This window comes from Alnus glutinosa, chromosome 1 (genome assembly GCF_958979055.1).
Source record: "Alnus glutinosa chromosome 1, dhAlnGlut1.1, whole genome shotgun sequence".
In the NCBI taxonomy this organism is placed as follows: domain Eukaryota; kingdom Viridiplantae; phylum Streptophyta; class Magnoliopsida; order Fagales; family Betulaceae; genus Alnus; species Alnus glutinosa.
In genome coordinates, this window is record NC_084886.1 from 28188024 (window position 1) to 28200895 (window position 12872).

General features: G+C 37.5%; 1 protein-coding gene across 1 annotated transcript in view; it reads left to right on the plus strand.

Moving 5' to 3' along the window:
- Nucleotides 1-3286: 3286 nt before the first annotated feature.
- Nucleotides 3287-12872, plus strand: part of LOC133878010 (sodium/hydrogen exchanger 8) — a 97974-nt gene continuing 88388 nt past the window's right edge. Inside the window, exons 1-5 of the mRNA XM_062316490.1 lie at nucleotides 3287-3727; nucleotides 5326-5376; nucleotides 5517-5608; nucleotides 7968-8045; nucleotides 8114-8271. Coding sequence (XP_062172474.1) covers nucleotides 3529-3727; nucleotides 5326-5376; nucleotides 5517-5608; nucleotides 7968-8045; nucleotides 8114-8271 — 578 coding nt within the window. The 5' untranslated portion in view covers nucleotides 3287-3528. The remainder of the gene's footprint in view (nucleotides 3728-5325; nucleotides 5377-5516; nucleotides 5609-7967; nucleotides 8046-8113; nucleotides 8272-12872) is intronic.

Here is a 12872-nt window from a genome sequence, read left to right on the forward strand (position 1 = left end):
GCGTGAGATGGGGCTACATTGATCATGATTGAATGATCAATGCAAGGCAAATATTGGCTTCTTCGTTTAGACAATATTTGCCTTGCATGGAATATTTGTCTAGGTAAGTTTCCTTTGATAGCTTGCAGCCTTGCTAGTTGATATGCTGCATTAACTCTGATTGAGTGATTTGCCATATCCTCAATATTTTGCCTTGTAGGTGTGCAATCCTTGACAACAGCTGGCATAGCAGCTGTGTCACACATAGCAGCAGTCGTGGCATGTTGTGCAAATATCCACCTAAATAAATAAATAAATATTTGTATGTTTTACTCGCAAGTGCATAAGATCAAAACAATAGTATAACAGACAAATACAAGATCATTTCCACGAGGATTGATATAAATTGTATTTACAGAGAGATTCCTAGAAGAGATATGTTGAATGAAGTGAGATGAAATATTGAATTAAAATAATAAAAAGAAAAGGTAGGGCTTCAATATCTACCGCTAATCATACTCAAATAAGCATAATATGATGCTTAATGTTTACCAATCACAAGGAAATTGTATCTTCTCCTAAAGCTATTGATTTCCCTAAGCAACGAGTTAAGCATGGTATCTACTCTAACTCTCTTTTTCATTGAATGATTTAGCATGGTATCTACTAAGTTGTTCTTCAAGAAAGCATAAAATTATGGAAATCTGTAAACACACTCAGATTGGAATATGGTATCTATTTCAGTTGTCTTTACAGTGATTAATCCAAGAACCTGTGATGGGGTTCTTTCGTTACTTTATTATGCCCAGGACTCGGTCGCCCAAATTAACATAAATAACAAATCCATACCACAAGCCTATGCTAGCCAAACACAAACATGTGATTGAGGAATTCAAGAAACTAGAATTAATCAAGTTAAGCATCAATATATGAATTATACCAAGACAAATTGAAAAACGTAGAGAGACATGATTAAGGCTTCAATCGAGCCCTAACTAAAGTATTAGTTACATATAATTTGGATCGAAATCATCTTCATAAGAAAATAATAAATGAAAATAAAAATAAGAGAAAACCTCATTCTTGATTAGCCTTTGATTCTTCCCTAAAGCTTGTCCATTTTCTCTTCAAATGTTAGAGGCCTATTTATAGGGATTAAAGAAGCTCTAGAAGCCTTAGGAATCCTAGAAAAATCGTAAATAGGTCCCCTATTTCGAGTAGAATAAGTAAAATCCCTTTCCTTTTCTAAAATTCCACTCCATAATGGAAAAATGATTCTTGTCAGTTACTGTAAGCTGAGTGTGCCCATAGAGACGTGCCCTTGAACTTAGGTGCTAATGCGGTCGAGCTCAATCCCAAATGTTGAGGCGAGTGTAGGTGCGCTCGAGACCATCTTTTGGTTCGCTCGATCCCAGAGTTTCAACATAATTCAAAAATGTCTTTTAAGTCCAAATTCCACTCGAATTCTTCCATTTATATTATATAGCCCTGGCACATGAAAACAAAACAAAATTAAACAAATAACAACACTAAGAAATTTAAGATATGTTAGTTAAGGGGCTAAAATGTGCAATATTCGACGCTTATGTGTGAGAAAGAGAGATAGTCTGACTCAAAGAAGTCTTATAAAACATAGACAAATTGATGAAGATCGAATACCCACCACATAGCATTAACAAAGTATAAATAAAGATTCCGTGGTTCCCAATTAATGACTAATTTTTCTCATAACTGTCTTGGCTTGATAGACATGAGAAATGATTGTTGTAAAACTTTAACAACTTTTTTTTTCAAACTAATAATTGAATCTGCTTTTTTACATATAAGTCTTAAAATATTTAATAGTTGATCTTAAAAAAAGTTATTAGAATTGTACAAAAGTTATACGAAAATTGTAAACATATCATAGCTATTGTATTGTTGAGGAGCTCTCGTAATTTCAGGAAAGCCAACTGTAGCCCATGCCCATGGTATATTTATGAATTGTTTTTGTTTTTTTGAGTAATGTTTCTTACACAACTCTTATAAAACTCTAAAGCCTCGTTTGGTTTGCGGAATGACTATTCCATTAAGAAAATGAATAGCTATTCCTAGGAATAGAAGGTGGCGGAATGGAATGAATATTCCTAATATTTAGTTTGGTAAGAACTCATATATTTTAATTGGAATTCAATCGAAATTACTAAAAAACCCCACATTTTTTTTTTTAAAAAAAAATTAAAAAGAAAATCAAATTATTAAAAAAATAAAAAGAAAAAAGAAAAAAAAAGAAGAAAACCCATTGGTGGCCAACCACCCATTGGGGTGGTTAGCCGCCCACCAAGAGCCGGGGGTGGCCGCAACCACCCCCGAAGCAAACCGTGGATGGCCTGACCACCCCCAAAATACTCGTTGGGGGTGGCCGGCCACCCCCGAGGGACTATGGAGGTGGCTGCGGCCACCCCCGAAGCCAGTTCGTCCGGGGTGGCACAAGCCACCCCCAAAATCCCCGCCCAAAATCCCCGGGGGTGGTGCGACCACCCCCAGCTTCATATATGGGCTGGCCGACCACCTAGTGAAGGGTTTGATTTTTTGTTTTTTTTTTTGTTTTTATTATTATTTTTATAAATAAAATATAAAATAAATAATTTTTTCTAAAAAATATTGTCTTTGCCCTAAGGAATAACTATTCCTCTCATTTCATCTTCGTAAAGGAATAGGTATTCCAATGGGAATAACTATTCCAATGGGAATAACTATTCCAATGGGAATAACTATTCCAAGGAATAGACTCCTACCAAACAAAAGAAACTATTCTATAGGAATAACCATTCCATTTCAGGGGTCTATTTCGCGAATCAAACGGGGCTTAATAACTTTTTTTTTTTTTTTTAAGATCAATTATTGAATATTTAGGGTCCACATATTAAAAAAAAATCCAATAATTGATAGTAAAAGAAAAGTAATTAAAGTTGTACAAAAATTATGTAGAAGTTGTTTGGCAAGCAATCCTAAAATTTTCAACACATTTTTCACTTCTCCCAAAAAGTTCAAATAAAAAACATTATAACTTTTTACATTTTTTAACATCAATAATTTTTTGTTACTATTCAAATAAAAAAACTCACTGCAAAACAAACTTTTTCATTTTTTTATAAAATATTATCAAATTTTATATCACATCAATCACTTCTTACTACTATTCAAATAAATCTTCCGGTAGACGATTAGTTACCATAAATCTCCGTAAGTCTCTTATATTTTCAATAATAATTTTTCTGCACCACCTCAGCCGAGTCTATTCTGAACCGTCCCAATCCTGAAAACCGGAGAGGAGAATCACGATCCACCCAAACACTTGAAGCTCAGGCGCAGGCAATGCTGTCAAAAACAAAATAAACAAAGCAAGAAAGAAAGTCAACGCTGATTGTCTTTATGTGTAAAAAAGCATCTTGTTCTTTTGCAATTCTGAGGCATTGATTCCAAAAAAAAGAAAAGAAAAAAGAGCATCTTCTTGTGAAATTAGGCCAAATCTCTCTCTCACTCAGTTGTTGTTGAGAGAGGAATTGAATGGCGGGCGTGAGAGAAGTGTTGTTTCCGTACAGAATGTTGGAAGAGGAAACTTCTTCTAATTCGAACCCAACGGACGCTGTGTTGTTCTTTGGGCTTAGTTTGGTGCTGGGAATAGCTTGCAGGCACCTCCTCCGTGGTACCAGAGTCCCTTACACCGTCGCCTTGCTCGTACTCGGCATTGCACTCGGATCCATTGGTATTTCCTGTTTTTTCATTTCGTATATGTAAACGATGAATTGTTGTATTAATTTGCTTGATAATCGTTTTTGGCTCTGCATAACTCATGGATTAATTTACCTGGTTTCGCAATTGATTCTCTGAGTTCTTAGCCAACCAAGAATTCACACACGTGTGTTATTTCTTTTTGAACAGGAAAGTATAAGACTTTTGGATTTACCTGTTTGAACAAACAAACACAGAGAGCATAAAAGAAACTTAGGATTAGTAACAAAGCAATATCAATTTTTATTCTATTGTATGTATTCATGAAATTTTGTTTTAACTTTAAAAACCTAAATAATTGAGCTTATATATCAATCACAACTAAGATGGGGAGGATTCCTTGTTGGGTTCTTGGAAAATGAGAAATAATTTTGTATTTACCATAAAAGTGAAAAACAAATGCAAGGGAGATTCAATAATTGTAATTAATTGCGGCACAGAAGAGATTGGGTTTTAAGAAAGAGAAAGTATGCGTGGAACATTAAACTAAAGACAAGCTAGGAAAACTACAAAAGGGCAGCATGTCGTTTTTCTTGACCTATTTATATCAAGAGATTTATTCTAGGCAGCATCCATGCTTCATGTGATGAAATGATTGGGTCAATTTGTAGTCTATTTTGGCCACTGTGACGATGAATGTGATCTAGCAATTCTTCTATGAATTGTTTGCAATCAGGGGTCTGTTGATGAGATATGACTCAAGTTGTTTGTGGCATTTAGTTACGAGTAATTTTTATTTTCAATTGTAACTGTTGATACGGAATGTGCTAAGTATCACTTAAGAGTCCAGAATTGCTTGATGCTTCTTACTGTGGAAAGTTTTATTTTTGTTTTCACTTTATCCTATTTTATTTTGAAATTTATATTTGAGGGTTCCCTTCTGACTTTGCTAAAATATAAGTAGGTCTCTTGCAGATGGTTAACAAAATGACAAAAGAATAGTTTGAAGTAAACTTATGATTGAATTAAAGTAAAAAATCACATTTTATTACTCTTTTTATTTTTCTTTTTATTTTATTTTTATAACTAATAATAAGTTTTATTCGAATGAGGAGAAACCTAATGCACTCTGGAGGTGAACAAAAGACTCACCTAAAACATACTAATGAAATTCAGTTGGGATATAATGTCTAAAAAAGAAGAAAAAAAGATGCAGCCAACAGCTAGCATCCACTCATACAATGATCTTAGAAATCAACTGCTATTAGCCTAACTATTAAACCTCTCCAGATGTAATCTCAACAGGCTAGCTTTCTTATGCTTGGGATGGATGTCTTTGATGGCTTACAATCCTATTTCCGTTTTACTTTTGTGATATGGTTATAGATAGTTTGATGTTCTGTAATTCAATATTCTTGATGGGTTGAGAGTGAAATACCATTTTAGCACCATAGCCTTTCAAAAATCTGGAAAAGGGCCATATTTATGTTCATTTTGATTTTATTTTTGCCCCTAAGATTTTCATCTGTAAAAACAGAGCATAATGTCATTGATTCCTTAAATGTGTTTGTTGTTATTGTTTGTTTGTAATCAATGCTAACTTAAGTTGATTGATGATGGACTAATATGCAGAATATGCTACCCACCATCGATTGGGAAAGATTGGGGATGGCATTCGACTTTGTAAGTCGGTATATATTTGATATAGCACTGCAAATCTGCAACACCTAATATACGCTTCACCTCCTTAAACCAGTTTTTGATTCGAGGAGTTTTTTTCTTTTTGTTCAAATGTTAGCTATTAAAATATTGTTAATATGCAGGGGCAAATATTGATCCTGACCTTCTATTGGCTGTTTTTCTTCCTGCACTTCTTTTTGAAAGTTCATTTTCAATGGAAGTGCACCAAATAAAGGTTTCGTTTCTCTGCATTTTAGTCCTAGTCGTTTTGAGTTTTGGTTATTGGAATTTTTCTTTAGTACTTCCAATTATTTGACTTGCACTCTCTCTCTCTCTCTCTCTCTCTCTCTCTCCATTCAGCCCATCCAACCCTCCTTCCACACATGCACACACATTTCTTCCCTAGATATATTGATCTATCACATGGCTCTAAGAAGTACTTTATCTTTGTGGTCAAGGAAGATATGGGGTCACAGTTGAAATTGTGAATAAATTATCAAGTCCTGAGACTGGAAAATATCGAAACTCATCAAATGAATTTATAAGGTGAATGATAATATCATCTAAGATCAAGGTTAAAAATAAGGTTGTGTCCAATCTAATCCTAGTCAATCTAGGTGAGGGGGACTTTTAGCAATGAGACCAGGGAATGTGATGCCAAGAATCTGGAGCCTTAACACGCCACCCTTGTCGGAGCCTTAACATGCCAGATACTCTTCCACGGAAATGATGGGCCATCTTTCCAATTTAACACTCCATAATAGGACTTAACTTCAAATAAACCCCTTTTAGAATACTTATCAAAAAAAAAAAAAAACCCCTTTTGGAACTTATTTATGAGACAAGTGAGATTATGAACCTTTGGGGAAAAAGGAGGAGAGATATTAAACGAGTTTCATAGGTGTTGTTTTCATTGAGTGAACCATTATATTGGAATTGTATTTGATTGAGATTTAAATCTTAGATGGTTAATTGAGAGTTTTAGATTTGGAGTATGAGTGAAATGTGTAGGAGAAGGTATGAACTTGTGGTGCTTTTGGTTTTGTGAATTCAGGTGTGGTTTAGGTTTGATGAAATTGTTGATTCGTTCAATCTTTGTATTTCTGGGTAGTCTATGGAATGATGGATTTTCTAAACATCACCCCATGCATGATTAAGGAGATAAGGTAGGTAAATGACTTATGGATTGCATGTTGAAAATCTTTTGATTTTTGGCATGTATACCTTTGGCCTAGGCTAAAAATTATAGTTGTAATTGTTGTTTAGTGTTAGTTAAGAGTGACTGTAAGTTTACTTGTGAAATTAGAAATGAATTTTTGAAAGGAAATGAGGCCATTATCCACCTTGAATTTTTATGGAGAGGTTGCTCAATTTGGATCATTGATTTTGGCTTTTATTGAATGGTTCTAATTGCTCTCTACATCTAAGTCATGAGTTGGGGTTTGTGTGTTGACATTAGGTAATTAATGCTCTTGGAAGTAAGTGGGTTGTTTTCTGGACTATAACAGACCATTTTGTCATAAAGGTAATTTCAAGTTGTTTTGGAACGTGTAATGGTTAATAATTTTGAATAGTCTATGGCTTGTTGGATTTTAAGGGATAACCAACGTGCAATGGAAGAATCTTGAGAAGGACAATCAGTTGGTTGATATGCATGTTGAAAAGATGTAGATGCAAGTTGCTATAAAACTAAAATTCGTTGAGTTGATAACAAAGAATCAAGGCAATAGGTTCATGTCTATTTATGTATGATGTTTGATTTTGAGAATGGTTATGAGCATGTATACATTCTTTTATAGTAGTTCTGTTTCATGATATATGTTTCCATAGCACTCTTGATCTTAGGTAGATGATGAACATAAATGGGTGAACGTGCCAAAGGAATACCAGGAAGGTAGTGAAATGGCAAATTCCGAGGACGGAATTTTTTTTAAGGGGGGATAATTGTAATACCCCGAAATCTACCCCCAAGGGTAAAGGTGATTTTAGTGTCGAGGATAAGGAGTATTTGCAATTTTGCTAAGATTTATATTGGATTTATATTAATGGGCTAAAATGGGTAGATGGACTTAACTTAGAAGATTACAAGAATGGTTAGTTAAAGGTATAGCCGGTCAAAGAAAGAGGAGCCGTACGATTTTGGACGCTGAGAATTCAGTAGGTGATAATAAACAAAACTGTTTTAAGGTATAATAGAATGACGAGAAAGGAAGATTTTCAAAGTGGAGGGATATAGTGCTATGGTGCTTTTATGCTTTGTGGTAATGATATATTAAATAAATAAAGTCCGCTGCAAGCCCAATTGCCTACCCCCCGAAGTGGGCGCTAGACCTGGGGCGTTATAGATATCAACCAAATGACGTCGTTGAAACTTGTTCAAACCATCAAACTCATAGCTATTTTTTTGCACCTTAACATAATAGATCTCTTTGAAGAATTCTAAAAGCCGCATTTAGCTCCTTGATATGTATAATTATTTATGTGCATATAGTTACTCTTTTGGATTACTGAGCTTCATGCAGTCATCTAAGGATGGTTTTGAACTTTTCCTGAATTTAAATGAACCAGTTGCTCTTTCCATTTTTTTTGTGCAGAGGTGTGTAGTACAAATGATTGTACTCGCTGGTCCTGGTGTACTGATATCAACCTTCTGTCTTGGATCTGCTTTGAAGGTATCATTCACATTGCTGTTTAGACTAAAATGCTTGTTTCACATAATCACTTCTGTGATATCCTGCAGTTCACCTTCCCATATAACTGGAGTTGGAAGACATCATTGTTGCTTGGGGGACTTCTGAGTGCTACAGATCCTGTGGCTATTGTTGCTCTGTTAAAAGAACTTGGTGCGAGTAAAAAACTAAGTACAATAATTGAAGGAGAATCCTTGATGAATGATGGGTATTTATATTTCATGATCTACCGCTTTTTTCTTGTTTCTAATATCTCCTTATACATTTGTATTTCAGTCTTTCTTCCCTCTTTTTTCCTGTTTTGGTGTCCTTTTTGTATATTTCTTGTATGCTTAGGGGCGCCTTTACGCTTTTTATAAACTTTTTTGCTTACTATATATATATATATATACTTCCTCTATCCCATATTAAGTGTCTTACTTTTCTTTTAGTTGTTTCCCAAAATGAATGTCCCCTCTCAAAAAGTCAAACCATTTTTTATCTGTGTTTTCACAAGATGATAGCACGCCATGACAAAATATTATGTGAATGGCTTGTCTATCTTTTGCCTTGAGTTCTGTCTATTATATATACATTTCATGAATGCTATACATGGAATAATAAACAATTATGGAGAACAATTATGGTCAGCACCCAGCACATGAACATGCTGTCCATTGTCAATAATGAACAATGGACAACACACAGCACATGAAAGCACACAGCACATGCTGTCCATTGTCAATAATGAACAATGGACAACACACAGCACATGAAGGACAGCACACAGCACATGCTGTCCAGCACATGAACAATCAGCACATGAACAATAATGGACAGCTGTGCTGTCCATTGACAGCCCCCCTCAAATTGATGCAGGGTAATCAACAAGCATCAATTTGCCACTTAGAAAGCAATGTCGATGACGTGTGAGCGCCTTGGTGAAAATATCCGCAATTTGGAGATCAGTGGAAATATGTGGAAGAGTGATGATCCTAGTTTCAAAGGCGTCCCGGATAGAGTGACAGTCCACTTCAATATGCTTGGTGCGCTCATGATAGACAGGATTGGCCGTGATCTGAATAGCACTGGTATTATCAGCATATAGAGGTGTAGGGTCGGTCTCAATAAAATCTAATTCAGCAAGCAAACCACGAAGCCAAATAATTTCTGAGCAAGCAAGAGACATAGCGCGGTACTCAGATTCCGTAGATGACTTAGAGACTCTGTCTTGTTTCTTACTTTTCCAGGAGATCAAGGCATCACCTAAGAACACACACCAACCAGTGATAGAGCGACGAGTATCCGCACAACCAGCCCAATCAGCATCACTATAAGCAGCAAGACGAGTAGAATTGCTGGCAGGAAAGAATAAGCCACGGTCAGAAGTACCGCGAACATAGCGTATAATTCTTCGGACAGCAGTCAAATGTAGATGACGAGGAGCCTGAAGAAACTGGCTGACTTGCTGAACAGCAAAGGAAATGTCCGGTCTAGTAATGGTGAGATAAATGTGGCTTCCCACCAACTGCCGGTATAGGCTGGGATCAGCAAGTAAGTCACCCTCCTCTTTGCGAAGCTTGACATTTAATTCCATGGGAGTATCAACAAAAGAAGCCTCTTGAAGACCAGCTGTAGTCACCAAGTCACTAGCATACTTATGTTGATTGAGGGAAATGCCGGAGGAACCACGATGCACCTCAAGACCAAGAAAATATGTGAGAGACCCAAGATCTTTCATATGAAAGGACCCCGAGAGATGAGTTTTGAGCTGGTCAAGTAAAATAGAATCGGAACCAGTGATCACAATATCATCAACATAGACCAAGAGAAGAACAATACCCATGTCCGATTTCCGAAGAAACAAAGAGGTGTCATACTTGCTCTGCTTGAATGAAAATTGCAATAAAGTGGTGCGAAATTTATCAAACCAGGCCCTCGGAGCCTGTTTGAGACCATAAAGGGAGCGACGAAGCTTACACACATGTGAAGTCGGAGATGAAAACAAGCCTGGAGGTGGCTTCATGTAAATACATTCTTTTAGATCCCTATGGAGAAAAGCATTCTTAACATCCATTTGATGTAGGGGCCAATCATTGGAAGCAGCAAGGGCAAGAATCGTACGAACAGTTGTCATTTTAGCCACTGGAGCAAAAGTCTCTTCATAATTGACACCATACTCCTGATTATTTCCAAGAGCAACAAGCCGAGCCTTGTAACGGTCCAAACTTCCATCAGATCGAACTTTGACTGAGTAAACCCATTTGCATCCCAAGGGCACAACAGTAGGAGGACAGGGCTCAATGTCCCAGGTGTGATTGGCCTCTAAAGTAGCAATCTCTTCCTGCATAGCCTTTCGCCAACAATCATGCTTGGCAGCATGTGAGTAACATTTGGGAATATCAAAAGTGGCCAATGTAGCAGTAAGAGCTGAAATAGAACTGTCAGCACTAGAAGAAGAAAAACCATACCTATCCGGAGGTACAGACACTCGAGAAGAGCGACGAACTAATGGCTCAGGAGATGTTGCCACGGACTGAATCTGAAGCGCGGTAGGATCAGATGCTGGGTGAGCGACCGGAAGAGGCTGTGGGCGGGAGCGTCTTGTATACACAATACCTGGTTTAAATCGGGAACTGATAGGAGGAAGATCTGAGAGCCACTCTTCAAAAGAGGGAAGAACCACAGTAGAAGACGATGACAGAGAGGACACAGGAAAGAAATGTTGGTTTTCAAAGAAAATAACATTCCTAGAAATACGAGTACGATGTAAGATAGGATCATAGCAAACAAATCCCTTTTGACGCACATTATATCCCAAGAAAGCACAACGGACAGATTGAGCAGATAATTTATGTCGCTCATGAGGAGGTAAATGAACAAAGCAGACACAACCAAACGTACGAAGGTTATCATAACTAGGTTGCTTAGCAAATAAGCGGAAATAGGGAGACTCCATATGTAGAATTTGAGAAGGTAAACGGTTAATCAAGTGAGTAGCAGTTTTCATACCCTCGACCCAAAACATGGACGGAACAGAAGATTCCAACAAGAGAGTACGTACCACATCAAGAAGATGACGATTCTTACGTTCGGCTACTCCATTTTGTTGAGGAGTAGAGGGACATGAACGTTGATGAAGAATACCCTTAGACGCCAAGAAAGCCTGAAACTTAGTAGACAAATATTCGCCGCCAGAATCGGTGCGTAATATTTTAATAGAAGAAGAAAATTGATTAGCAACATATGCAAAGAATTCAGTAAAAATACGAAAGACCTCAGATTTAGAGCGAAGAAAATAGACCCAAGTAAATCTGCTATGATCATCAATGAACGTCACATAGTATTTAAAATTTTCATGTGAACTCACTGGAGAAGGACCCCAAACATCACTATGGATAAGTTCAAAGCAGTGAGATGCCCGACTAGCATGCAAAGGAAAGGGAAGAATTTTGCTTTTACCAAGTTTGCAAGAAGCACACTCAAGAGAGAAAGAGGAATTGTTTTTATTACCAAGCAAACCGGAATTCAATACATGAGATAAAATCTGAGTATTGGGATGACCCAAACGACGATGCCACACCATACTAAGATTGGAAACATTATTACAAGCAAAAGACTTAATAGAAGAAACTGGAGATGAAACTGAAACAGGTAAAAGTAGTGGAAACAAGCGCCCAAGATTGGAAACATTATTACAAGCAAAAGACTTAATAGAAGAAACTGGAGATGAAACTGAAACAGGTAAAAGTAGTGGAAACAAGCGCCCCACTTTAGGTCCCTTCGCGATCTGCTCCCCCGTTACCTGGTCCTGCACAACACAACCATCACTAGAAAATTTAACATCACAATTGTTTTCAACTAATTGGCCAACCGAAATAAGATTTGTGGAAAGTTGAGGAGCAAGAAACACATCCGTGAGCGTAGAAGAGGCATCTCCGACAGCAGCTATTGACAGAGAACTGCCATTGGCAGTCTGAATAACAGAGTTACCAGCATAGGGCCGAACATGGCGCAAAGCGGTATGAGTAGGAGTCATGTGATTAGAAGCGGCCGAGTCCACATACCAGAGTTTAGGGGAATGTTTACCTTGAAACCCCATTGCAGATAAGGCTGAGATCAGAATCTGTTGTACCATTGCTGGAGTGCAAAAATCTGGTGCAGGAGAGGCAGCAGGAGCAGCAGTAGGCATGGCAAGAACTGAAGTCTGAAATGCTTGGGCTGGACGATTTGAGGGACGAATACGACATTCCTTGATAATGTGACCCTTCTTCTTGCAATAAGAGCAGAATTTCCTAGGACAATTAACAGCAATATGCCCAGACTCCTTGCAGCAAAAACACTGCAACGGTCGAGAATGCCTAGGCGGTCCATGGCTTTGAGCAGAGAAGGCCACAGTGGCAGCCCCAGAACTGCCATGAGATTGCTCCAAAATAACTTGAGTACTAAGACGTTGTTCTTCACGAAGTAACTCACCAAAACAAACATCAAGAGAGGGAACCGGAGAGCGATTCAGTAAGGAGGAGCGAACAGGTTCATATTCTGGGCGAAGTTTCATAAGAAACTGATCACGCTGAGTAATGGCGTGAAGAGTTTGAATAGCAGAAAGAGCTGCAGCAGGAACGTCCGCAGTAACCAAGGCCGCATATTCGTGCCAAAGAGTCAAAAACCCCGAGTAATAATCTTGGATGGAGAGGCTATTATGCTGAAACATGGCAATTTCATGTTCCAACTGAAAACGACGAGCATCATTAGCTTGATGATGAACCTTCTTCAAATAAGCCCACATGGCTTGAGCAGAGCGATGAGGCCGCAAGTGAGTGACAATAT